The sequence below is a fragment of the Peromyscus californicus genome, unplaced genomic scaffold (assembly GCF_007827085.1).
Source record: "Peromyscus californicus insignis strain IS unplaced genomic scaffold, ASM782708v3 Scaffold_14__1_contigs__length_90479793_seg_2, whole genome shotgun sequence".
In the NCBI taxonomy this organism is placed as follows: Eukaryota; Metazoa; Chordata; class Mammalia; order Rodentia; family Cricetidae; genus Peromyscus; species Peromyscus californicus.
Window position 1 is genome coordinate 61,581,521 of NW_026294436.1, and position 24,899 is coordinate 61,606,419.

General features: G+C 43.1%; 1 protein-coding gene across 8 annotated transcripts in view; it reads left to right on the forward strand.

Annotated features, from left to right (window-relative positions):
• Sdccag8 (SHH signaling and ciliogenesis regulator SDCCAG8) overlaps positions 1 to 24,899 on the forward strand; it is a 201,267-nt gene that overhangs the window by 30,773 nt on the left and 145,595 nt on the right. For 6 of the 8 annotated variants that reach the window (XR_008218004.1, XM_052737749.1, XM_052737743.1 and 3 more), the window contains exons 9-11: positions 4,230 to 4,368; positions 14,031 to 14,183; positions 22,308 to 22,442. Coding sequence is in view for 7 of the 8 variants with exons in the window: in XM_052737749.1 (XP_052593709.1) it covers positions 4,230 to 4,368; positions 14,031 to 14,183; positions 22,308 to 22,442 (427 nt within the window). In the remaining variant the exon portion in view is untranslated. The remainder of the gene's footprint in view (positions 1 to 4,229; positions 4,369 to 14,030; positions 14,184 to 22,307; positions 22,443 to 24,899) is intronic. The other 2 variants (XM_052737746.1, XM_052737747.1) reach the window with 2 other exon arrangements.

The following is a 24,899-nucleotide window of genomic DNA, read 5'->3' on the forward strand; positions in this document are numbered from 1 at the left end:
ATTTAAAGGCAGTTCATGCTACATGGTTCTAGGCAGAATTTGAAAATTGGACCTTAAATGTTTGCTGGAGCCTTTTTGCAATATGCCTTGTGAAACTGGCTGTCGGCTGACTCATTCCACCTCCAGCGAGGACTGTTTGGATGTGTGATTCAGGAGTGACTTGTGTGATAGACAAGGACGGGATGAGGCCTAACATGCGGACCAGACCACCCAGATATTTGTGTGTTTTATATTGGGCGTATAGGGATTTGTAGTGAGTAACTTAATATTTGTTGATAGTGGTTGTGTTTTTAAATTGATTTAAATTGATCTGAAGTGCCTTCCACTCGTGCTGCTTTGTGTTATAAAGTAAGCCAAAGTAATATTAACTTCTTTCCTTCTTTTTTCTTAATAATCAAAATTTAAAGGTTATCATGGTGGTACTTCAGAATTATCAGAGAAATCCTGGTTACTTTTTTTCTTTTCTTTTTTTTTTTTTTGAGAACTGTTTCGCATAGTGCCGTTCTGGGATTTTGGTCCATTTTGTGATCCTTGGCAGGCTGCTGTCTAGTTGGCTTTGCAAGACTGCAGCAGGGAGCTTTCCAGAACTGGGGAACAAAGAAATGTTTCATCAGCCTCTGGACTTTCCCTTAAAGACGGTAGTAATAATGCGTATGAAAACGATGCCTATTATAAAATGCTTAAAATTGACAATGACATTTCCTAGTTACTCCGTATTTCAAGATAAAGTTGACACAGATCTCTTAAAGCAACCCGCTCCTTTGTGTACTTATGCCCATGGTTAAAGGTATTCGGGTCTTTACCTGGGTTTTCCCTGCGCTGAGTGTTGCAGTAAGCTCCTAATGTGCTACAGTCACTAGTGAGTGCCAGCACAGGCCTTTCCAGCTGGGACTTCCAGTTGTGCTCTGCATGGTGTCTTTCTGCCCTAACTGTTTGCACCAGACTGTGGAATAGTATGAGCCTACCATTGTGGGGCCAGCCCCTTTCCTCAGGACACTCCCTGGCCCGAGTTCCTGAAGCCACCGTGTGCTGTTTTTAAGTGCTTGCAGAACTTTGCCTTGGAAGGTGATGTCACCCGTGTCTGTCCCTTTGTGAGAACATCCTCAGGCCTAGCACTAGATCTGCCCTCTGGACACAGCTTCAGGAGCAGGAGTGCAACTGCCCACTAGTCCACCTGGCCGCCTGCCATGGTGGCTTCATAATTCTGAAGAACAGATAACCAGTGGTCTCATTAGACACAAGAGGCAAGTGTGGGGTGAAAAACAGGGGATCAGCTAAGAAAGTGACAGGCAGATGAAGGTCGGGGTGGAAGGAAGCAAGGCTTCCCACCGACAGGCCTGGATGCCACCCAGAGCTCTTTGTTTCCTGAGTATCCGCTGTTGGGTAAATGACAGAGCAGAGCTGGAACACAGCCAAAGGCGAGATGCAGTGCTAAGTGTAGCATCCTGAGCTGCCTAGATGGCTCTCCATTACCTCCCCGTGGGTCGTGGTAGGAAGCTGGAGTGGGTCAGTCCAGTCTGTGCAGATGTTCAGTTACTCCTGTTACCATCTCCTGAAAGATGATCTAATGAAACATCTGTGTTTGGAAATCATCTTTAATGATTTTCCGTGGCTTAAGAGGGGATGAATTTACATTCTAAAACATCTTGAACTAGATGAACTAACTTTTACTTTGCTCTTTAAGTAATATTGACCTTTTCCATTTAAATCTCACAACATGACGGAGAGGGAACTTTCTTTCAGTGTGACTTTGGAAGTCTTCCTGCTGGGATTTCCATATTCATACACTTGAGCTTTTTATTTTTTTTAAATATGGAAAAATAGTAGACTCAAAAGCAGATTAAACTATTCTGAAGTTTTTAAATTTTAAGTTTTTAATTTTACACTGATTGCATGTGTGCATATGTTTGTGTGAGCACACATGCATACCATGGCACACATGGGAAGGTAAGAGAACATCTTTCAGGAGTTGGTTCTCTCCTTCTGCCATGTAGGTCCTTGGGATCAAACTCAGCTTGTCAGCCTTGACCGCAGTGTTTTGCCCCAGGGAGCCACTTTGTAGGTGCTATACATTTGTCATTTTGTCCTTTATATTGTTGAGCATCTGCTAGGGGACAAATACTACTCTTGATAAGGGGATTCCCCCAAACAGAACTAAGTGGACTAAAGTTGTCTCCCGTGAGAAGCAGATCTGTTAGACCTTGGCCTTTTGGTATCTGCTAACTCTTTTCCACACACTGAGATGCTTGCCATTCTCTTTGGAGCTGGGGAGCTATTTTTTTCGACACTGTAGAATCAAGGAATGAAAGATGTCATTAAGTTATAACTTTTGCTATTCAGAAACTCTCAGGAACTTAAGGGAGGTGACCCTATGATTCTCAGATTGACTGGTCATTAAAGGATGACTTTCTTCTAGAATCATAGGTCCTTTTGGACTGTGTATCCTATGAAGCTAGTCCCCTTTTTATGTTAGACTCTTTTTTTTTTTTTTGCAACTCAAATAAATACAAATTCTATTTTGCTTGCATTCAATTTATCTTTTACTTTAGAATAATTTAATCTGCTTTTGAGTCTTCCACTTTTCCACATAATTATTGTGCTTCATAATATTCAATCAGAACAATTAGCTGTTTTTTATTTCATTTAGAATAAAAATTGAGTAATTTTCATCAATTTAAAACAAATCAGGAAGCTCATCATAATTCCACGAATTTATGCTATTTGTAACAATTTTTTTAACAAAAGAGCTTTTATGAATGTGTTCAGCATTACATGTTTCTTAAAATATGGCTGTTTTCCAAATACCACAAATAGTTTAAATTCCTGTCTTCAGGAGATTTGTGAAAAGGAGTCATTGGTTAGTTTGGAAGGGTATTCAAACTCAGTGTTTGTAATCTTCTAAACAGCTCTTTCATGGTTGGTTTCCTTTTTAATCCCAGTTGTTTCTTCTCTGACAGTTTGGAGTCTGGCAGTGCAAACGGTGCGTGGTTATTTCAGCGCTTTTGGTGCTGTATTGGAAAGCTGGTCCTCGTGACGATGTGCACACGATGGCATGTGTACAGGCCAGCAGGCTTTGCGTTTGGCCTTGTATGTGGAGAGTTACCGCCTCATCTTTCTCTTTGGCCATTGGATATGTTATGTTTTACATTTTATTTTTATTTCGCATATATGTGTGCCAGCTTGTCCACATGTCCACCACATGCGCGCACGTGTCTGTGGCAGATAGAAGAAGGCATCGGATCCTGAGAACTGAGCTTACAGCTGCCTGTGAGCCACTTAATGAGGGCACTGGACCCAGGTCCTCAAGAAGAGCAAATTCTCTTACCTCAGCTGTCTCTCCAGCCCCCCTGCTGGAGCTTTTTATATAGTGACAAGTTCCAAACCATCCTGAGGATTTGATCTGGAGTTTATTTAACCCGTGAAATTGATCCTTACTATTTTACATGTCTCAAAATTAGTATTCTGTTTAATGCTACCCCCAATAATCAGCTTAGTGGACATCTGAGACTTGTTTGGGAGTGGGTGAAGCTTCCTTAGGATCAAAACCAGTGGCCAAGATTTTGTTAAACTTGAGTGTCAAATGTGTGACTAGAGGGCTTGCGGGTCCCATAATACTCCTCACTGAAATAAAAAGAACAAGTGAACAGACTGCAGGTTTTGTTCAGAACCAGCAGAGAGAATTTAATCGGGAGAGAAGGAAGAAAAAGAGGCCCGTGAGAAGGATGCAAAAGGGAGGGCTTATTGAGTCCAAGCAAGGAGAGCAGATGTCATAGCATCTCCTCTGCATCCCGCCACTAAGGAGGGAGACCCCAGTTTCTCTTCAGATGTTGTACGTCTTTCACACTCGCTCCTTGTTCACAAAGCTGCCTTTGCTGTGCAGCACCGTCTTCTGAATGGGCTGCTTTTCCCAGCTCGTCCACTTCCTTTCCCTAAGTCGTTTGCTCTTGCTGAGGCTTTATGCTGTGGTCCTGTGTGTGCCAGCCCTTTCCACAGAAGGGCATTGTCACATGCAGATGTGGTCCTGCCATGAAGGCTGCAGTCTTTCAGGCCGCTCTGCCTGCCACTCGCTGAGGGAGGACAGAGGGCCATTCTCTGGGTTGTGCTTTAGTACATGCTGGCCAGGCCCTCCATAGCCATCCTTCTAACACACACAAATGCTTTTCTTCTGACTTCTGAGTACACGATCACATGGTCACTTCTCATTTGGGGTGTTCTTTTTGTGCTGACAGAGAAAGGGATGACTTAATGTCTGCGCTAGTTTCTGTGCGGAGCAGCTTGGCCGAAGTGCAGCAGAGAGAGACAAGTGCCTATAAACAGGTAAAGCATGCTGTGCAGATGACCGAAGAAGCCAACTTTGAAAAGACCAAGGCAAGTCTAACGATGGAAGTGGATGTAATTCACAGCCACTGTTTTTCCCTGTGTATTTCTTTGATTGTTTTCATAACTAAACTAATTCCAAATACACAAAACAGATGCCAGTCCACTAATGTTGATGTCGCTGAATTAAACAAACTTGCTATTTGGAGAATTATTATTCCTCTGCAAATATCTCTGTCCCATCACTATTCAGAGATTGTAGAAAGATATGGGAAAGTGCTTAATCTTGTTGACTGAGAGTTTTCAGTGCTGTGGAAATCTCAGCAGTGACTTACTTGTCTATCTATGATCCTGTATAGCTACAGGCAAATGTTTCTCCTCTGTACGGAGCAACTTTTAGCACATTTAAATAAGCCAATGTGTGTCTAGTAAGTAGCATCTTTAGATGTGAATTTAGATCCATTGTGAGCTAAATTAGATGTACCTGACAATACTAATAAAATAGTTCACACTAAGTGATCAGTGCTCTAGACACTTTGAATAAATTGGAGGTTGCTATTGATTGATTGCTGTGTTTGAGGAACACACTTTAATCAATTAAAGTTGTTCTGTATTTTCCTTTGATGTGTTGCTGGCCATATTTCAAGTGTTTAATAGGCACAGGTAGCCAGAAATGACCCCAGTGGTAGAGCAGATGTAGAACAAGTCATCATCACTGGAGGCTATAGTAGACAACATGTGTCTAACCCATGTGTACATTGAATAGCCCTAATCCGATGTACACCCCAAACTTAAAGTTTTAGAGTGCTAATATGATGCTCAAAAAGTTTTGAAATTTTAGATTTGTGGTTTTGGCATATGGGCGCTCATCTAGTAAATTCTACACAAGTACTGTGTCTTAGGGTTTTATTGCTGTGAAGAGACATCATGAACCCACAACTCTTTTAAATGAAAACATTTAGTTGGGGTGGCTCACTTATAGTTTCAGAGGTTCAGTCCATTATCATGATGGCAGGGAGCATGGCGGCGTGCAGACAGACATGCTGCTGGAGGAGTAACTGAGAGTCCTACGTCTTGCAGGCAGCAGGAAGTTGATTGAGACACTGGGCAGTTCCTGCATAGGATAGAGCATAGGAAATCTCAAATCCCTCCCCGACAGTGACACACTTCCTCCAACAAGGACACACCCACCTAACAAAGCCACACCTCCTAATAGTGCCACTCTCTATGAGATTTTGGGGGCCAATTTCATTCAAACTACCATATACTGTAAAGTATGAAGAATACAAAACTTGAAAGATCTCTGACCAGATATTTTGGATAAAGGGGCACTCAATATGTAGTTCTATCAGTGTTTTATTAAAATATCAGAGCTGATCAATTCAGTATTCAGGGCAGTCACAGTCATTGCCTATCCATTTCCCTCTCCAGTTCTTTTGTAATATTCTCAGGCTGGTTGACTCTCACTCTCTACTGATCTCATTTTCAAAAGGTCCACTAATGACCCAACTCCTCACATGTTCCTTTTCTTCTAAATTCCCCTGTCTCCTGACATCATGAGTTTCCAGCTCTCCGGTTGAGGACCCTCCTGCCATTCACTTGTCCCCGGTGACTCTGATGGAGGATTTAGCATTTACTACACTCATCGTGTCCAGACCTTTGTTTTGGCACCTGCTTTTCGGGACCCTCTCTTTTGGAAGTTTCTCCAACCTTACTCAGTGGAAACTGAATCTAGAAGATGTTTCTGGACACTGAGGAGCTGTAGCATCTCCACTTGTCTCCAAAGGTTTCAAGATCCATTTAATATATGCGACAGCAGCCCACGCTGGTCCCCATAACTCCTGATCCTTTTCTCTCTGCAACTCTCCCAAACTAAGATCATAAATTCCACTGACTGCCATGGCAGCACGCCACCCCTGTCACACTTGCGCACAGGTTTCCATTTCACAGCTGAGGCTACAAGGCTAGTCAGCTGGAGAGTTCTGGTGGCCTTCATGGTGACCAGAGAGCACTCAGAATTTGAAAAATTAGCTCAGAAAAGCCAAGTGCCTTGGTATGTTTAGTTATGTGGTGTTAGCACTTCATGGAAAATACACTCCTATCTCTCTTCTGCCATTAAAAGTATTTTAATTCTTTAAATGACAAATAGAAAAATTAAAGCAGATGTTGAATACTGTATTTTATACTATATATTATATCTATGAATACTAAATTAGGAAAGTTTCCTTAATATAACTAAAATTTGGTTCACTCCCATTGAACAGAAAACCGTGTCCTGTTCTCAGGATGGACATCTCGCAACAGCAGTAAAAGTTCATAGTTGAAAAAAATCACAGTTTCATTTGATCAAAATCGCCCACTATGTTTCCAGAAATAAAAACCCTGTCGCTACCATTATCTCTAGCATCCAATAATAAAACAGGACTTCAAAGTTACAATTTTTCAAACCTCTGTGAAATTAAGAAACCTGCACCTTAGTGTTGTTCCAGCTGTCTGGACCTTAGCATCCCCCTCACCCAGCCTTCATTTTCCCATCCTTTGGTGGCAGCCTTTTCAAGAGTCGTCTGTCCATGTCACTCCCCCATCATTTCTGGTCACAGAGCAGTCAGGCCTTCAGCAAATTCTAGATTGAATTCATGTTATTGAATTGTTCACTTCCTGATTACCAGTTCAGAGACCTTCCTGTGGTCTTTATCCGTCACACCCACTCTGTAGCTTGGGACGCGTTAGCTGTCCAGTCTTGACGATCAGGCTCACACCCACCCTGTAGCTTGGGACGCGTTAGCTGTCCAGACTTCATGATCAGGCTTCTGCCCCTGCTTTAGCTGACATCCTCCTCCTGTGGGTCTTCTCTCAGTGGCCCTGTGAACTCCTTTTGGGTCTGGTTTACTAGGCCTTTTTCAGAGTGACTTCCTGGTCCTGCCCGCTACACCGCCTGATCTCTTGGGCTTCATTCCTCCTTCCTTCACCTCATGAGACTTTTCCCTGGCACTGTTTGCTTGAGCTGCATTTCCTGCTGCTCCTAGACCTTGTATGAATGATACTCTGCTGGCATCTTCCACACAGCCATGCTTTCCACCTACTAGTCCTTTCAGATTGCTCAGTAATGCCGTCTCATCTTACCAGCCACTCTAGATTACAGCCTTCAAACATCTTCAGCTTTCCCCACACCTGCCCGTGACTCTCTCATCCCCATGCTGTTTCTCTGCAGAGTTCCCTGTTCACGGTGCCCTCTGCCCACCTTCCCCTCCTCCACCTCTGCTGTGCTCTTAGCCATCCATGTTGTGCAGAGTGTGGCAGCAGCCTCCTGGCTGCTTTCTCTGGTTCCTCCCCCATCCAGTGTGTCCTTTGCATTGCCTTAGGCCTTCTGAATTGTAAATACCCCACTTAGGGAACTCCCCTATGGAAGTGTGCTAATTCTCCAGGCTGGCCTTGCAGATCTTTCAGTCTGGCCCTTCTCCAGCTTTCCTCAGTCATCTTTCACCTCACCCAGACAGTTGAAGAACCTGAATTATAACAGTGTTTTCATGAGTTCATTGAGCCAGCACCAATGGCTTGGTACTCATCTGTGACATACATGTTTGTTAGAGGAGGCTCAGTTCAGGTGGCAGTCTTTGTAGAAACTCCCCTGCTTCTTGTTTAATTCACCTCTGATTCCTCTGAACACCCCCTGTTGTTACCAAGTCCAGGAGACTTTCTGTAGCTGTTGGAAAGACTGTTGTGTCCAACACTGTGTTTTCTCTCGTGTTATTTGCATATTCATTGCACAACTAGTGTTTGTTGAAGTGAAATTAGTCAGGAGTTTTAAATATAAATGTGATCTCATATAATTAATGACTTTGGAAATTGAATGATTAAGAATGAGCAAGATCGGTGCCTAGCCCAATTGTCATCAGAGAGGCTGCCTGTGGCAGCTAATGGAGGCAGATGCAGAGACCCACAGCCTAACATGACCCAGGGAGAGAGCCCAAATTGAAGATCTTCATCAGGTCCCTACCCTTGGAGCTAGGGGAACCCCGTGGAAGAAGGGAGGAAAAACTGTAGCAGCCAGAGGAATGGAGGACACCAGGAGAACGTGGCCCACAGAATCAGCTAAGCAGGGCTCATAAGGACTCACAGAGACTGAAGCAACAATTACGGAGCCATCGTGGTTTTGCTCTAGGTCCTCTGTGTGTATGTCATGGTTGTGTAGCTTGGTGTTTTTGTGGAACTCCTACAGCGGGAGTGGGGATGTCTCTGACTCTCGCCTGCTCTTGGGACCTTTTCCCTCCTACTGGGTTGCCTCACCCAGCCTTGATATGAGGGTTTGTGCCTAGTCTTATTATAACTTGTTATGCTCCATTTGGTGGATATCTCTAGAAGGCCCGCTCCTTTCTGAAGGGAAACAGAGTGAATCTGCAGGAGAGGGGTGTGGGTGGTGAGAACTGGGAAGAGTGGAGGGAGGGGAACTATGGTCAGGTGAACATGGTGAGAGAAGAATAAATAGGAAGCAGGGAGGGAAGGAGGGAGGCAGGGAGGCAGGGAGGGAGGGAGGGAGAGGCATTGCATGCTGTGAATCTGGCATTTTCACTGAATCAAGGAAATAACTGGTTGTCACGTGGTTGACTTGATGTGATGAAAGTCTAGGAGGTTTTGCCTATAGTTCTGATAAGACATATGAATTTTTCTTTTGGGGAGTATTAAAAGATAGTGAATATGGATATTTTCAATTTGTAACTGCTTTTTAATACAAGCTGGGAGGGATGTTTAGCATCTTAGTTTCTTGGTGTTTGTTGCCATCTAGTGGGCATTGTTTGTATTGCATGGCAGGTAAAAGGCATTGCTTTATTGTACTATTTGTAGTGACTGAAATACCTACCATGTTTATAAGAAAACAAATACCCGATATGAGAAGACCACAATGTCATTTTCAGGTAATGGTGTGAAACTACTGTCTATCAATCTCTACTGTTCCACTTTCTAGATCTGTGATTTGAGCAAATAATTTCATGTTTGAAAGCCCTGGTTTTTTTCACCTAAGTGATAAGAACCATTTAAATTTTCTTAATGGGGTTAATGAAATGATTCTATGCTAGCCACTTAGAAAACTTTTAGTGTATAGCAAGTGCTCAGTGAAAGGTTGTACTTGGAGTGTAAGTTATTACACCTGGAGATAATTTTTAGAGAGAAAAAAGAACGGCAGGGGGTTTGTGGTACTGTGTTGATGAAACTCCAAGAAACAGCTGGCAAAGGTTCATCGCTCCCCCCTGCCTACTGTCCGAGGAGGACGGTGGCTGGTGAGGTGTGGAGGCTCAGGCAGGAGATCAGACGAGCACACTGGAAGTGAGAGAACACTCCAAGGAAGCTTTTCTTTAAAACTGGCTAGGGAGGTTAAATAAGTGTTTGTTTTATTAAAAAAAACTCCATTATTCTGTGTCTTGGATTGTGGTAGAACCAAAAAAGCAGGACTAAGAAACTTGATTGTTGTGGAATATTTGTTCAACCAGGCAAAGATGTGTGACATTTGTTTCTGCTACGGAGTATTACTTTAACTGTATTTAACTGTATAAAGATGTGTTAATTTTGTTATCCTGTATTTGTTTAATTATGTACAGATGTGTTACATTTGTTTCACCTTGCCTGCCTAAGGCACCTAATTGGTCTAATAAAAAGCTGAACAGCCAATAGCTAGGCAGGAGAGGGATAGGCAGGGCTGTCAGGCAGAGAGAATAAATAGGAGAGAAATCTAGGCTCGAGAGGGAAGGAGGGGGAGAGAGAATGAGGGAGACACCCAGGGCAAGAAGCCAGGCAGCTGCCAGCCAGTCAGACATAGAGACAGCAGGAAAGTGAGACATACAGACAGAAAGTAAGGAAGGTAATAAGCCCCAAGGCAAAAGGTAGGTAAAGAAAAGTAGGCTAATTTAAGTTAAAAGAGCTAGCCAGAAATGTGCCTAAGCTAGACTGAGCATTCAAAGGAGCTGGTTGGTGGCCCAAAAGAAAAAGCCTGGTGCACTTGGAATGTGAAAAAAAAATAATCAGAAAAGCATTGAGCACTGGACTCCAGTCGTGGGCACGGAGGTAATGTTCCTTGCAGCTCATTGTCTGCTGCAAAGCAAAAGCAAGCAGCAATGCCTTTGACAAAGACAGACCACATACAGGACAGTGGCCCCAGAAGATCATAAGAGAGGTGACGGGATTCCTATCACCTACTGAAATAGTAGTATTAACAGGTTTGTTTGTGGTGGTACTGGGATGCTCGCACTTACCGATGCATCAAAATGTGACATATACAGTTATATATTGTATGTAAGCCCCAGGAATAAAAAGCAATGTGTTATTGGCTTCCATGTTTGTTCTATTGTTTGCCATTATTTTAGAATGTATCCCTTCTACACACACACACACACACACACACACACACACACACACACACATCACTGTGAAGCAGTGTGTAGTAGTACACCAGCAGTAGCCTCATCCACTTCATATTCAGAGTGTTTCTTTATTGCTTCAGGGATAGTCACATGACATGGAACATTTAGGCTTATGTAAGTGTGAAATTACATAATGATGCATTTCTCAGAACATGGTCGCTGATGCATGCTTGTGCAAATAGTCTCAGTGTAGACTTATTGACACATTTCTGATAAGCAAGTATTTATAAATTAAAAGCAATACCTTGTTTTATTCATAAGTAAGAAGCTTAAGTATGTTGATAATCATTTTTATTTAATGGGCTTGTTTCATAAAAATAAATTCATATTCATAAGTTTCAAAATTTATGTTCAATAGCAGTAAACAGTAAATCCTCATAATATCTTAATTTATTATTCATGAGTTTTTCCCTGGGATTTCTAGGAAACTATCCATAACAGTTGGGAAGGGAAATTAGAGATGTCATTAAATAGTTTTCCTGTTTTAAAATTTAGTTGACAGATGTCAGTTTTGTTGTGGAAAATGTTTGACTCCTTTATAATGGTAATATTTACCTTTGGCTTAATAAAACTACAATTATAAATACTAAGTCCAATAAATTATGTTTCAAAATAAATGTTGATAGGGACAGCATGAAATGACTGCAGAGGAAGAATCTTGGGTTGAATTTACTGGCTTAGAAAAGCATAATTCCTCAAATCCTCAAGCTGGCAGCCACTGCCACCAAGTAAGAAAAAGGAGAAGCCACCACACCAGATCCCCCAGGAAAAATGGAGTCAGGACCCACAGACCTGATCATCTTTGTTGTGACTTAGCCTCTGAGAATTGAGTTTCCTCATGTCAGCTGGGGTTCTTCAAAATTAATAAATGAGAGCCCTTGAATTACAAGGAGTAGCATCCTGCAATAGTTTGTAAGTATTGGGGTTAGGAACCCCTCAGCTTCAGGTGAGGTCCAGTGTGAGAGAGACAGTTTTAGATCTCAGGGGTTCCAAGCTCCTGATTTAGGTCCAGAGGGTAAAAATGATTGCTGCCCAAGCATTAAGACCTGAGTTTGGATCCCAACACCCGATCAAAAACCAGATGAGGCAGCGTGCATTTGTACTCTCAGTGTGGGGGTGGGGTGGGGCAGACAGGGATCTCTGGGCCATGAGAGCTGGGGCATGAGAGCCCATCAGTCTGGTTGGTGAGCTCCAGCTTCAGTGGGAGACCCTGTCTCAAGATTTAAGGTAGAGAAGTGGTTGAGGAGGACTCTGGCTTCCATATGCAACATACATGTGTATGTTCACTACACGCATGTACACACGACTACATTTTTTATTTCCAAGTGTTACTAAATCTTAGTGCTTTTTTCATTGTAACCAGGTATCAATGTCAAAAAAGTATGAAAGGTAAATCCAATGAGAGCTATTTAAATGTGTGACCATTGGTTACATGCCTGGTGGTGTCATAACCAGTTTGTCACCTAAGGTTTTCCTCAGCGCTCCTCTTGCTGACGGGCTGGCAGGAGGCAGAAGGCTGTCCACACAGTCGTGGTCAGCACGGTTGCTTATGTGACTTACAGCTCCACTTTGTGCTTTCCACTGAACAGCCTATGGCTTGGCCTTTCCGCCCTGAGGACCATTTCCTCCTGTTCTGCTGACTGGATCCCCCCACGCCTGCTGTTTGGGTTGTGCTGGTCTCTCAGGTGTTCTTGCTCATCTTATACTTAATGATGTTGCTGCCTATGTTGTTCAGTTGGGAATTTTTTGGATATATTGATTTTTATTTACTCATACCAGTGATATTCATAATAATAGTAAAAGTTATAGGTTTGTTTGTTTGTTTTTACTAGATTGATTAATGGAAAGTAATTTTTACTAACACAACTGTATTTTGAAGCACAGAATTCAGTATTTCAGGCTCCAAGGGATTCAGTTATGAAAAAATATACTTCTTCATTTCTTTTACAATCTTGTTTTAAATTTCCTTTGTGAGGCATTCTGCTAGGATTTAACTTGTGATTAACTCTGTTGGAGAACTTTTTAAAATCAGAATTATTATTTGTTTTGGCTAACCAGACACATTTGAAATTGGCTGTCATACTTTAGGATGGCAGATACTTTCCAAAATTGGGAACTACAGGTGAATGTCTTCTAAATGGAGGAAGGAGAGTTCACAGATCCTAGATATTTTCAGTCTATAGTTAGTTTTTAGCAAAGAACAGTATAACTGTGCATAAAGTCTAACAGTGTGCATGGAGACTATTTCCTGTAATCACAGGCTTTTCTCTGCCCCACCCCGTTCAGCAGTCACTTCCCAAATTATCACTCAGAGGCTTGTATTAATTATAAATGCTTGGCCAGTAGCTCAGGCTTATTACTAACTAGCTCTTACACTTAAATTAACCCATAATTCTTACCTATGTTTAGCCACATGGCTTGATACTTTTTCTTAGTATGGCATTTTCATCTTGCTTCCTCTGCATCAGGCTGGAGACTCCTTAACTCCACCCTCCTTCCCATCATCCTCAGTTTGGCTTTCCTGCTTAACTTACTGCCCAGCTACCAGCCTATCAGCATTTTATTAAACCAATTCAAGTGACAAATCTTTACAGTGTACAAGAGGATTATTCTACAGCAATTTGCATCTCCATTATCAACCAATGTGACTGTCCAACCTATAGTCATATAGCTTGTGAGCTTTGTGAGACTTGGGTTGGGCTAGTGCTATCATAAGAATGAGATACCATAGCAACTTAATTAGTTTGAGGTATTTTTATTGTAATTTGAAGTTCCATTTCATTTTTGGACATTATAAATAATGGCCAAAGGAAGGGAGAGAGTTTTTTATTTCTGGAAACATAGTGGGTGATTGTGATCAAATGAAAAATGTGATTTTTTTTCAATTATGAACTTTTACTGCTGTTGCAAGATATCCATCCTGATGACAGCAGATAGTAAGCTTGTGTTTAAGGGAGTGAACTAAATCATAGTTGTATTAAGGAAGCTTTATTAATAGAGTATTAATAGATATATACAGTATTCAACATCTGCTTTAAATTTTTCTATTTGTTATTAAAAGAAATTCTTTTAATGACAAAGAAGTAGTCTTGTAGCCTCAGCTGTGAAATGGAAACCTGTGAGTGAGTGTGACGGGGTGGCGTGCTGCCATGGCAGTCAGTGGTGTGGGCAAACAGTCATCCGAGGGGGCTGCAGAGAGGGTTTAACTGTCTTAAATAAAAGCACTCCAGTGTGACTGTCTGATCTCTCCCTGGTGCGTTTTCTCACTCCTGAGGTCCTTCTCATGCTCTTGTCTGGCAGGCTTTGATCCAGTGTGAGCAGCTGAAGAGTGAGCTGGAGAGGCAGACAGAAAGACTGGAAAAGGAACTTGCCTCTCAGCAAGAGAAACGGGCTCTGGAGAAGGAGATGATAAAGAAAGAAGTAGCCAAGGAGAGGGAGGATGCAGAGTCGAAGGTACTGTGCAAACACTTTCCCATGGCCGTGGGGACGCATCTGAGGGGAAGGGCTGGCTTTGGCTCACAGTGTCAGTCTGTCCTTGCGAGGAAGGCTGGCTTTGGCTCACAGTGTCAGTCAAGGGGAAGGCAGTGTAGAGCCCCTTGCAGTGGGGGAATGCACACCTGAGTCTCACGCCAGCTCTCCTAGAGCCTTCTGCAGTCCTCCTGTGCATCTCTTCTACCTTTTTGCAGCTTCAGCAGTGGAGTTGGAGGCTCTTGGGATGTAGTCACGGAGCCAATGCTGCTGTCTCATAAAGGACAGGCTTTAGGGAAAGGTGACTGCTAAGCAGATGTGTCCATAAGTGAAAGTCTCTCAAGCCTAGACAGTCACGCGAGACTTTTGTCAGGAGGATTTTGAAGTGAGGCCTGGAAAGGTAGAGGGACGGTCAGGGGAAGAATGGAGTTCAGAGGAAGAAAGTGTCACGTCCAGGAAGAACATACACCTGCAGGAGCTGAAGCTCCGTGCATGGTCGGGGTTTGGAGCCGCCAGGCAGCGGAGCCGAGGGACTTCGGAAGAACGGTAGAGGGTGAAGTGTGGAGAAGTATATAGGGAATAAATCACCCATGCTCTTAAAATCTACCTGAGTATTAGACATTTCATCCAAATGTGACATTAAACCACTGAATGGCTTTACGTTGGACAGTGTTGTAATGATAGGAATATTTGAGGAAAATCACCTTGTTAATAAATTGGAGTAGAACTAGAGTGTGTGCCAGGAGATCGGGTTGGGGTTAGGTTTGGCATCTTGGATCCAGGAGATCACTGGGAGTTCGTTATGGTAACCGATCAGTGATCGCATCATGGTCCCAGGATCACTGGGAGTTCGTTATGGCAACCAGGGGCAGTGATAGCATCATGGTCCCAGGATCACTGGGAGTTCGTTATGGTAACCAGGGGCAGTGATAGCATCATGGTCCCAGGATCACTGGGAGTTCGTTATGGCAACCAGGGGCAGTGATAGCATCATGGTCCCAGGATCACTGGGAGTTCGTTATGGCAACCAGGGGCAGTGATAGCATCATGGTCCCAGGATCACTGGGAGTTAGTTATGGCAACCGGTCAGTGAGAGCATCATGGTCCCAGCTTTTCAGAACCATTTCAGGTCGTGCTTATTCTCCCCAAGTTCCCTTACTCTCAGCAGAGAAACTTAGTAAGAGAATTGAAGCCAGTAGGTGACAACCAGTTAAACTTTTGGCCTCCCGTGCTGTCTCCCTTCTTTACCCTTCCCCCACCTCCCGGAGCCCCTCCCCGTCATTGTCTAGGCTCCTCTGGTCTTCACCTCTCCTTTCCTTAGCCTCCTTGTCTCACCCTGATGGCACTTGCAGCCCCTGTGGTGTCTTTACCTCAACTCACTTGTTCCTTACACCACAGCTGGCACGGTCTTTCTGTGGTGAACATCCCAGTGGGCCAGTCTCTTGCTTGAAAAGCCTTCCTCGTCTCCCTGCAGCCTCAGATAAACCAGGATCCTTTAGCAGAACAGAGAGTCGCCTTCATTTTTCCTCTCCGGCTCTTCAGTCTCATCCCCTTCTTTTCTTCCTTGTGTTCCTTCCACACTGACCTCCCTGCCCTTCTCCAGTCGTTCAGTCAGACCAGTCTACCCTGTTTTTTAGGTTTGGTTGCTTTGGGGTTTTGTTTGTTTGTTTGTTTTTGTTTTTCAAGACAGGGTTTCTCTGTGTAGCCTTGGCTGTTCTGGAACTCACTCTGTAGACCAGACTCAGAGATCCACCTGCCTCCCAAGTTCGTGTGCCACCACCTCCTGGCTGGTTTTATTTAAGATTTTGAGTGGGCTTCACCCTCTTAGCCAGAGGAGTCTTTCTTTGTTCTCATTGGTCTCTCAGAGTTCTTGAAGCGGGGCTCCATCAGAGCCTTCCAAGGCAAACCCAGCTTCTGCTCTGTGGGGTCCCCTAATTCAGTTGATTGCAAACTCTTATGGGATCGTTGCCTTCTGTGACTTTCTGTGAGTCTCTGCATGTACGAACGAGCATCCTCATTGCTCGGCATGTTAGCACATGCGCAAATAGATATTTATGAATGAAGTACAAACAACGTACGAGGAAGGGAGAGAAGACCCCAGGCACTGGGAAGGCAGGGCTAAGGTCGAGGGCCTGAGCCAATCCCTCCCTGCAAGGGATCCTGGCAGGCCGTGTGGGAAAGGTGCTGGTTAGCTGAGTTCCAAAGAATAGGTAGGATTTGGAATCCTAGCAGCTGAGGAAGGAAGTGGCCTCTGTTCAGCCTGAGGAAGGCATGGAGGGAGGTGTAGTTTTGAATTGGCTATTGTGTGTGTGTGAGAAAATAGAATCAATCACACACACAAACAGCTATTGCTCACACCTAGGGTGTTTTTATTTGGGAAGGGGGTTGTTTAATGGAAACCATTTGACTCAGTAGCTTCACAATAGGAAACACTTGGATGAGAATTTTGAAAAGGAAGGAAAAAAGAGCAATGAATTGTGCTTGGCGGTATGGGAGGTGCTTTTATACAAGACTCTCCCCTGGTGGGCACTTCCTGAGGAAAGGTGTCAGGTGACGCAGCCCGCTGTCACCAGTGGAGTGAGCTCTGGCAGATGTGTGAGCTCAGGTCTGGTCCTGAGAACAAGTACAGATGTGAGAATAAGGGGCAGCCCATCCTAGCACCCGGGTGTTCTCGTGAGGACAAGTACAGATGTGAGAGTAAGGGGCAGCCCATCCTAGCACCCGGGTGTTCTCGTGAGGACAAGTACAGATGTGAGAGTAAGGGGCAGCCCATCCTAGCACCCGGGTGTTCTCGTGAGGACAAGTACAGATGTGAGAGTAAGGGGCAGCCCATCCTAGCACCCGGGTGTTCTCATTAGTACAAGTACAGATGTGAGAGTAAGGGGCAGCCCATCCTAGCACCCGGGTGTTCTCGTGAGGACAAGTACAGATGTGAGAGTAAGGGGCAGCCCATCCTAGCACCCGGGTGTTCTCGTGAGGACAAGCACAGATGTGAGAGTAAGGGGCAGCCCATCCTAGCACCCGGGTGTTCTCATTAGTACAAGTACAGATGTGAGAGTGAGGGGCAGCCCATCCTAGCACCCGGGTGTTCTCGTGAGGACAAGTACAGATGTGAGAGTAAGGGGCAGCCCATCCTAGCACCCGGGTGTTCTCGTGAGGACAAGTACAGATGTGAGAGTAAGGGGCAGCCCATCCTAGCACCCGGGTGTTCTCATTAGTACAAGTACAGATGTGAGAGTAAGGGGCAGCCCATCCTAGCACCCGGGTGTTCTCGTGAGGACAAGCACAGATGTGAGAGTAAGGGGCAGCCCATCCTAGCACCCGGGTGTTCTCGTGAGGGAGAACTGCTTCAGAGAAATAAGATGTGGGAGTAACTCCAGTTTGCCCAAAGGCCCTCTGGGACTTTGTCTAATCTTCGGGGTGACGAATGCTTCAAGCACTCGACAGGATCAAATGTGATGACACTTTGAAAATGTTGTAATTCCTGTCTTATGGTGGGCATTGGGTAAAATTGAGTCTGTACCTATTATCATTTTTATTTTAGGGAATGAGCAGTGTGAGAGTATGCTCCTGGACAGCTTTCTTGTACCTGTGTGTCAGTATAGACAGATAGGCTTGAATGCAAACTCCAGCTGTACCTTTTATGTATTATTGTGAATGAACTTGGGCAAGTAGCTTAGTTTTCTTAATCTCATTTCAGGGGACCTGAAAAATTAATTCAAGTAATCCAATTTCCATTATTCCAAATCTGATGCGTTTCTTTCTCTAAAGGGACTAAAATGCACACACATGTGCAACACTAGGAAAGTGCCTAGTTTCCCGTGTCATATCGCTGAAGTTTCTGCATGATCGGCTTTGGGAGCTGTAATGGAGATGCCTCAGACACGGGTACCAGGATCCTACTCTGAGTGTACACATGCGCTACGAGCTAGCAAGCATGCCTCTCTGTCCCTCCTGGCCGTGTCCTTGCCTCCTCCTCTCCATCTCCTCCCCTCTTTTAGCATGAATCTTAAAGGTTCTTATTAATAAAATCAAACCTGAGGCCAGTTATTGGGGTGAGCGCTGGAAGATCAGAGAAGCAGAACAAGCCACAGCCACCTCGCCTCACCAATTCCTCAGCTGATCCTGTTTCCTCAGACTGGAAGCCTCTGAGTCCTCATCCAGAATGGATCTCAGCTGAACTGCTTCTTGAAAGCCTAAAAGCTTAACCAGCCTAGTTCCTGGTCCTCATGCCTTATATACCTTTCTGCTTTCTGCCATCACTCCCTGGGAATAAAGGCTCACTTCTTGGGATTAAAGGCATGTGTCACCATGCCTGGCTGTTTCCAATGTGGCCTTGAACTCACAGAGATCCAGATGAATTTCTGCCTCTGGAATGCTAGGATTAAAGGCGTGAGTGCCACCATTTTCTAGCCTCTGTATCTAATGGCTGTTCTGTTCTCTGACCCCAGATAAGTTTATTAGGGTGCACAGTATTTTGGGGAACACAATACCACCACACCCTCTCCTGCAGGAGACTTTGCAGTGTTCCTCTTGTTCTCAGTCCTTTACAGTTTCACAAGCAGATTTGAAGTACATGCCCAGGATAAAAACTCACCAACACAAAGTATCGAGTGAGGTATTTATTGAAACAAAATGAGAAGGGAGTTTCCTCATTATATTTTTAAATAGTATAATCCATGTGTATAAAAGTGTGTGCATAGATACACAGAAAGGAGGGATTGTCAGTTGATCCGACTGTAGCTGTGGAATCAGAAAGAAAAAATTTCGCTTTCAAAGCTGCTTTCTGGGGCAGGGAAATGGCTTAGTTGGTAAAGTGCTTGCTGCAGGAGCATGAGTTCGAACCCCAGCACCCACATGGTAAAGCTAGCCGTGGCTGTGTGTGCCCGCAATCTCAGTGCTGGGGAGCTGGAGACCAAAGGATCCCTGGGGCTCGGTGGCCAGTGGAGCTGAGTCTGTGAGTCTGGGTTCAGTGAGAGACTCTGCCTCAAAAAATAAGGTACACAGTGAATGAAGGAGACACCGGGGACTGACCTCTGACCTCAGCATGAATGTGCACACATGTATTTCCATACCCACATGCACATGTGTGCATATGTGTGCGCACACGCGCGTGCACACAGACACAGGCAGGCACACACACACACACACACACACACACACACACACACACACACACACACACACACACACTGCCAAGCTTTGGAATACAGTCTAATAGGGACAGTGACAAATTACTCATTACCCTGCGAGTATTAGGTTGGTAAAGAAACAGGTGCTCTTGGTTTCCTAACAGTAGGGCCACTCAAGAGACTTAGTCATCAGCCTTCTCCCCCACCTCCATTTGTGCGGGAAGCTCTAGGAGAACAGGTGTCTCTGCCTACCCGCCCATGTTTGAATCATCCCCCATGAAGATTACCTGCTGTGAGTTTGTCTCTTGCTTTCAGCAGTGGTCCTGGTTTGCTCTGAGCTGCTCTGGTCTGTTAGCTCAGTCCATCATTCATCAGATGCTTATTTGATCCCCCCACAGTGCACACGTTTTCTTAGTTGGTTCCCTTGACAGTAGCCCATTGCCAGAATCCTTACTTTCTTGTGTCTTTTCTACCACTTCATGCAATATGCAATGTCCTGGAAACGGCTTTGCAGAAATGTCTATCAAGCTTTCCCAGCCTCGGTGTCCTTGTCTCTTCCTTGCTACTGTCAGAGTTTAAAGGACTTACCTGATGTCAGTGCCTTGGACATCCAGCAGTGCTGCAGCTGTCTGTGTTACCTCTGGCTCTGCAGCAGATGTGGATGGAGAAGCTCCTGCAGGCTGACGCTGACTTCCAGATGGTGGGCGTGGGGGAGAAGACAGAGACAACAGGAGGGAGCAGACCGGGATGGGCAGAGGAACTAAGTGATGGGTGCTGGAGGGAGGGAGTCCCAGGAAGGGAGGGACTTGGTGTATGCCTTGTGATAGAAACTGACACAGAATTTACAGCTAGCAAAATAGATATCTGCACATTTACTTGAAACACAGCATTCTCAATATGTTTAACAGATTTATCTCCACATAAATATGTAATATATTAGTTTTAATAGCTTGTCACTAAAATTTACTGCTGTTATGTGGGTCCAGGAGAACTATAATTACAGGTTGATGATATGGATAATCATGAATTGGAGTTCTTAAACTAAGGAAATTAAATTGATACTTGATTTGCTCTGTATTTTCCTTTGACCCTTAATTATTGGTGCAGATTGTAATATGCATAAAGATACTTTGTAGTTTGGTATTAGCAAAGCTATGTGCAAATTAAGTTTTTGGACAATCTTTTAATGTTCAGGACATGTAAATAACTGTAAGTCAAATATCAGAAAGGTCAATTAGTTGATCATTCTAAATTACAACGTATCTATAGGACTCACTGTCTGCATGTGTGTTGACTATGCTATTTCTATAATCAAATGCAGGCACCTGACATCATTTTATTGCTGTAAAGCCCTTCACTTACTCTTCACGTTTGTTCAATATTGACAACTTAAGAGAGTTTTTATTACCATATATTAATTATATACAATAATGGGTTTCATCAGGATGTTTTCATGCATGCATATAATATAGTTTGATCGTATTCATCTTCCCATCCCCATTATTGTCTCTTGTTCCCCTGGCCTTTTGTTTGTTTTTTGCATGTATGAACCAATGAGTTTAATTAGACTTACTTGGTTTTGTTTGGTTGAGTTTCCTTATTTTACTTTATGCTCATTGGTGTTTTGCCTGCATGTATGTTTGTGTGAGGGTGTCAGAAGCCCAGGAACTGGAGTGGCAGACAGACGTGAACTTCCATGTGGGTGCTAGGAATTGAACCCAGGTCCTCTGGAAGAGCAGCCAGTGCTCTTGACCACTGAGCCATCTCTTCCGCCTCTAATAGGCTTATTTGTATGACAAAATTTTAGTTGTTTGTTCAATTATAGAACATTGTAACACATATCAGGGACTGTGGTAGAATTGAAGCATCGTTGTTTCTTTAGCAGATAAAGTAGATATCCCCATACACTTTGTTCTGGGTTAGGGTAACATTCCTTCATTTTAAATGTGTCGGTTCAACTAAGAAGTTAGCACAGCAAAGTTTGAATCACTGAAACAGCACAACCATGAAGTCTAAGGACTAGGAAGCATTTTCAGTCCTGAGGAGAGAGGAGTAAGACCCGATGCTACCTGCAGACATCCTAATTATTCATCCATGCACTCATGGAACATTTGGTACCTTTTAATGAACATGCCCTTGAGGAACTTCAAGTAACAAACCAAACCAAACCAAACCCACAGCTAGAAACCATGAAATGGTATAATTAAGTACCATGCCAGTGGTACACAGAGGCAGAATGTGGTGAGGTGTCCACTCTGAAGGTGCTGTAGGATTACATGCCAGAGTTACTCTCAGAGTATTAAACAAGCAGGATGGCATGGGCAGACAGTGAGAATGGAAGCAGGTACAGAGAGCAGGCGGAAGTGTTCCCAGGCGCAGCAGCTGATTCGCAGCCCTGGGGTGTTCTCTGCTGGGAACTGGAAGTCAAGGAGGGCTTCCTGGAAGACAGGGGATGATTGCACATCCGGTTCTTGACAGGACTGAGGAGCTGTAAATAATGGGAGGATAAGTGGGACTTGTCAGGAGAGAAACTGCAGAGAGCCCCTGTGTTGATTTGGGGAAGGGAAGCTCCTCTCTCTCTCTCTATCTCCATTTCCTCTCTTTAAATTATCCTTTCTAATGTTTAATGTCCATGTGGAAAAGGACCTCAGAGTTGGCAGTTCCCCCACCCACTTTGAAATGTCTCCGTTTCAGTCTGTTCTGTACCTTATCATCTTTGCTGTCTCAGGGTTCCAACCAACATTTACACTTCATCATCTTACAGCTTTTCACAGTAAGTTAGAGTCCAGGGAGTGAATAGGAGTGATGGAGGTATTTCAGGGGATGAGGTGAGTTGAGGATGTAGAGAAGTGGACATACCCAGCCCCCAGAGAGATAATGCAGAGCCCAGTAGCTGTGCAGACACCGAACTGTTGAAGTGACTTTTTAATCTTCATATTTTCAAATACCACTGCTGAATTTTTTGTTTCCTCTATAGATGTTGATCCTGTCTCAGAATATTGCCAAGCTGGAGGCCCAGGTAGAAACGATTACAAGGGAGAAGATTTCAGCTGTCAGTCAACTAGAGGAAATTCAGAACCAGCTTGCTTCTCAGGAAGTGGATGTCACAAAGGTCTGAACTTTTCAGTTTAATAATTGCTTAAGTACGTATTTTCTTTGAAAATAGTTTTGTTTAAATTTATTATTTTTATCTGTGTGTCTGAATGTATGAGTGTGTGTGTATGTGTGTGTGTGTGTGTGTGTGTGTGTGTGTGTGTGTGTAGGCACACACATGCCATGGTGCTCCTGTGGAGGTCAGAGTTAATTTTCTCTCCACTGTGGGCTCTCCCTCTGGTTTTTAGATGTCTGAGCCATCTCGTCCACTTTGAAACCATTTTTATTAATATCCAAAGCTCCTGGTATGGTCAGGAAGAAGTTTGGAATAAAAAAAGTTTTGTTATTTCAAGAATAATAAAGGTCAACTTAATGAGTCTATCCACCTCCGTGGTACTGTACATCCAAAGATAACTTGTACCAAATAATTGACAAAGACAGACTTGTGAATGGGAATTACATTGCGTTAACTGTTGAATCCTTAACAAAACTTACCTTTCTGACTTAGCTAACTAGGAGTGATTGTTTTTCCTCAGACAGTGTGAGGTTGGCCATCCCAGTAACAGTTTAAGACATTCTGAAAGGGATGTTTAATATAAAACGTTTCTATCTCTCACTTCTATTTTAGATCTGCTTCTAAAACCAATGGTTTAGATTAAATTCTTAGTTAAATATTAAGTTTAGCATAAATTCCTATTTTATTGATACTTAAGTTACACATTTACATACTACAGCATTTGTGCTCCGGGCCTCACTAGCCAGTGAAGTGAGAACTAAAACATTTAATGGTTTTAACTAACTTTAGAATGCTAGTTATCTGGATTTCAAGTAAATCACTTAACTAGTAAGAAACTGAATATTGGAATACATAATATATAAATGAAGTCAATTCATTCTTTATCACTAAATTTACAGATAATTTTATAACATGATAACCTATACTGTTACATTTTATTCCATTGCTGCTTTATAATTAAATAATCAGAATTATTTTAGCTTATACATTAATTTATACGTACAACTTACAAAAAGAGCTATTTCCCTTTTCACTTTCTAATTCTCCACTTCCTAACATTCATGCTTGATGATGGAGATCTAAGAAGCTCCTGTTTGCTAGCATACCTCTGTGTCTGTCTGGAGATGAGGTGGAAATAAGATATGCCAAGGAATCAAAGAATGGACGTGCAGGTTTGCAGGTGAAATCCATGGTACTGCTTTGCGGTTCATTACAGGATACACCTTTTTATGAAGTATCATGATGTAATGAATGAGTTCTTGGCCCTACAACTCTCCAAAGGGACTCAAACATCGGAGAGTGACAAATTAGACTAAGTGACTTTGAAATAGTCTCCAACCCTGAGAGAATAATTCTGGCTCAGTATAATGTCTTGACTTGTTTTAGAAGAAGTCGCAGTGTTGTGGATGAATACAGTAAGCAATGAGCTGAAAGGACCAAGAAAGTGAGAGTTAAAATTATAGAATCAAATGATCGTTTAGAAGACTAGACTCAGACATTCGTTATACAGTACACGTAAATAGATGTCATTGCTAATCACAGTTGAGAACTGTTATTTTCTAATGTTAGAAATTTGAGAGTTTTTCACTTAATTCGTAGACCTACCTAAGCCAAACAGTTTGGAATGAGAGATTTTTCTGTAACTCTTCATTTTTATTTAGTATTTTCAGTTTAGAATTTTTTTCTTTTTCATTCATTTTTCAGGGAGAGGGTGTCAAGACAGGGTTTGTCTGTGTAACAGCCCTGGCTGTCCTGGAACTTGCTTTGTAGACCAGGTTGGGCTTAAACTCACAGAGATCCTCCTGCCTCTGCTTCCGAGTGCTGGGATTAAAGGTGTGCGTTACCACTACCCAGCTCAGTTTATAACTTTTTGAATGGAAGAATCAACTCTCATGCATTGAAGATTGATGTGTATGTGCGTGTGTGCGTGCATGCATGTGTGCATGCATGGGTATGGGTGTGTGTATGTATGCGTGTGTCATTCTTTCTTGTTCTGCTTTCTCACTGTTGACTACACATCTGTCTTGCTGCAGTGCCTATTGTTTCTAAAGAGCTTTTAATTTGAGCAAAGGAAGGCATATAGATTTCATACTTTACTGTATTTTAATATCTCAAAAATGATGGAACTAATTTTTGAAACTTCTAAAGCCATCATTTTTGAAGAAATGGCAAATTGAAAAGTTGCAGGCAAGAATAACCATTAGATAGCGTGCGACTGTTAAGACTGCATTGGAATATCAGAAAGAGTTGTAATTTGACTCCACTTTCCATAGGTTCTCAGTTACAGCAAAGGCTTATTAGTTCTTTACCTAGACTTTTCTGATAATTCTGTTTCTCAAATATGTTTCTCTATGTGCAGTGACCTGGATTAGAGAAAGAAAAAAGAAAAAAATTGCATACATGATGTTTTGCAACATTTTAAAGATGTTATATGTATTAATTATCTAATAATATATCATA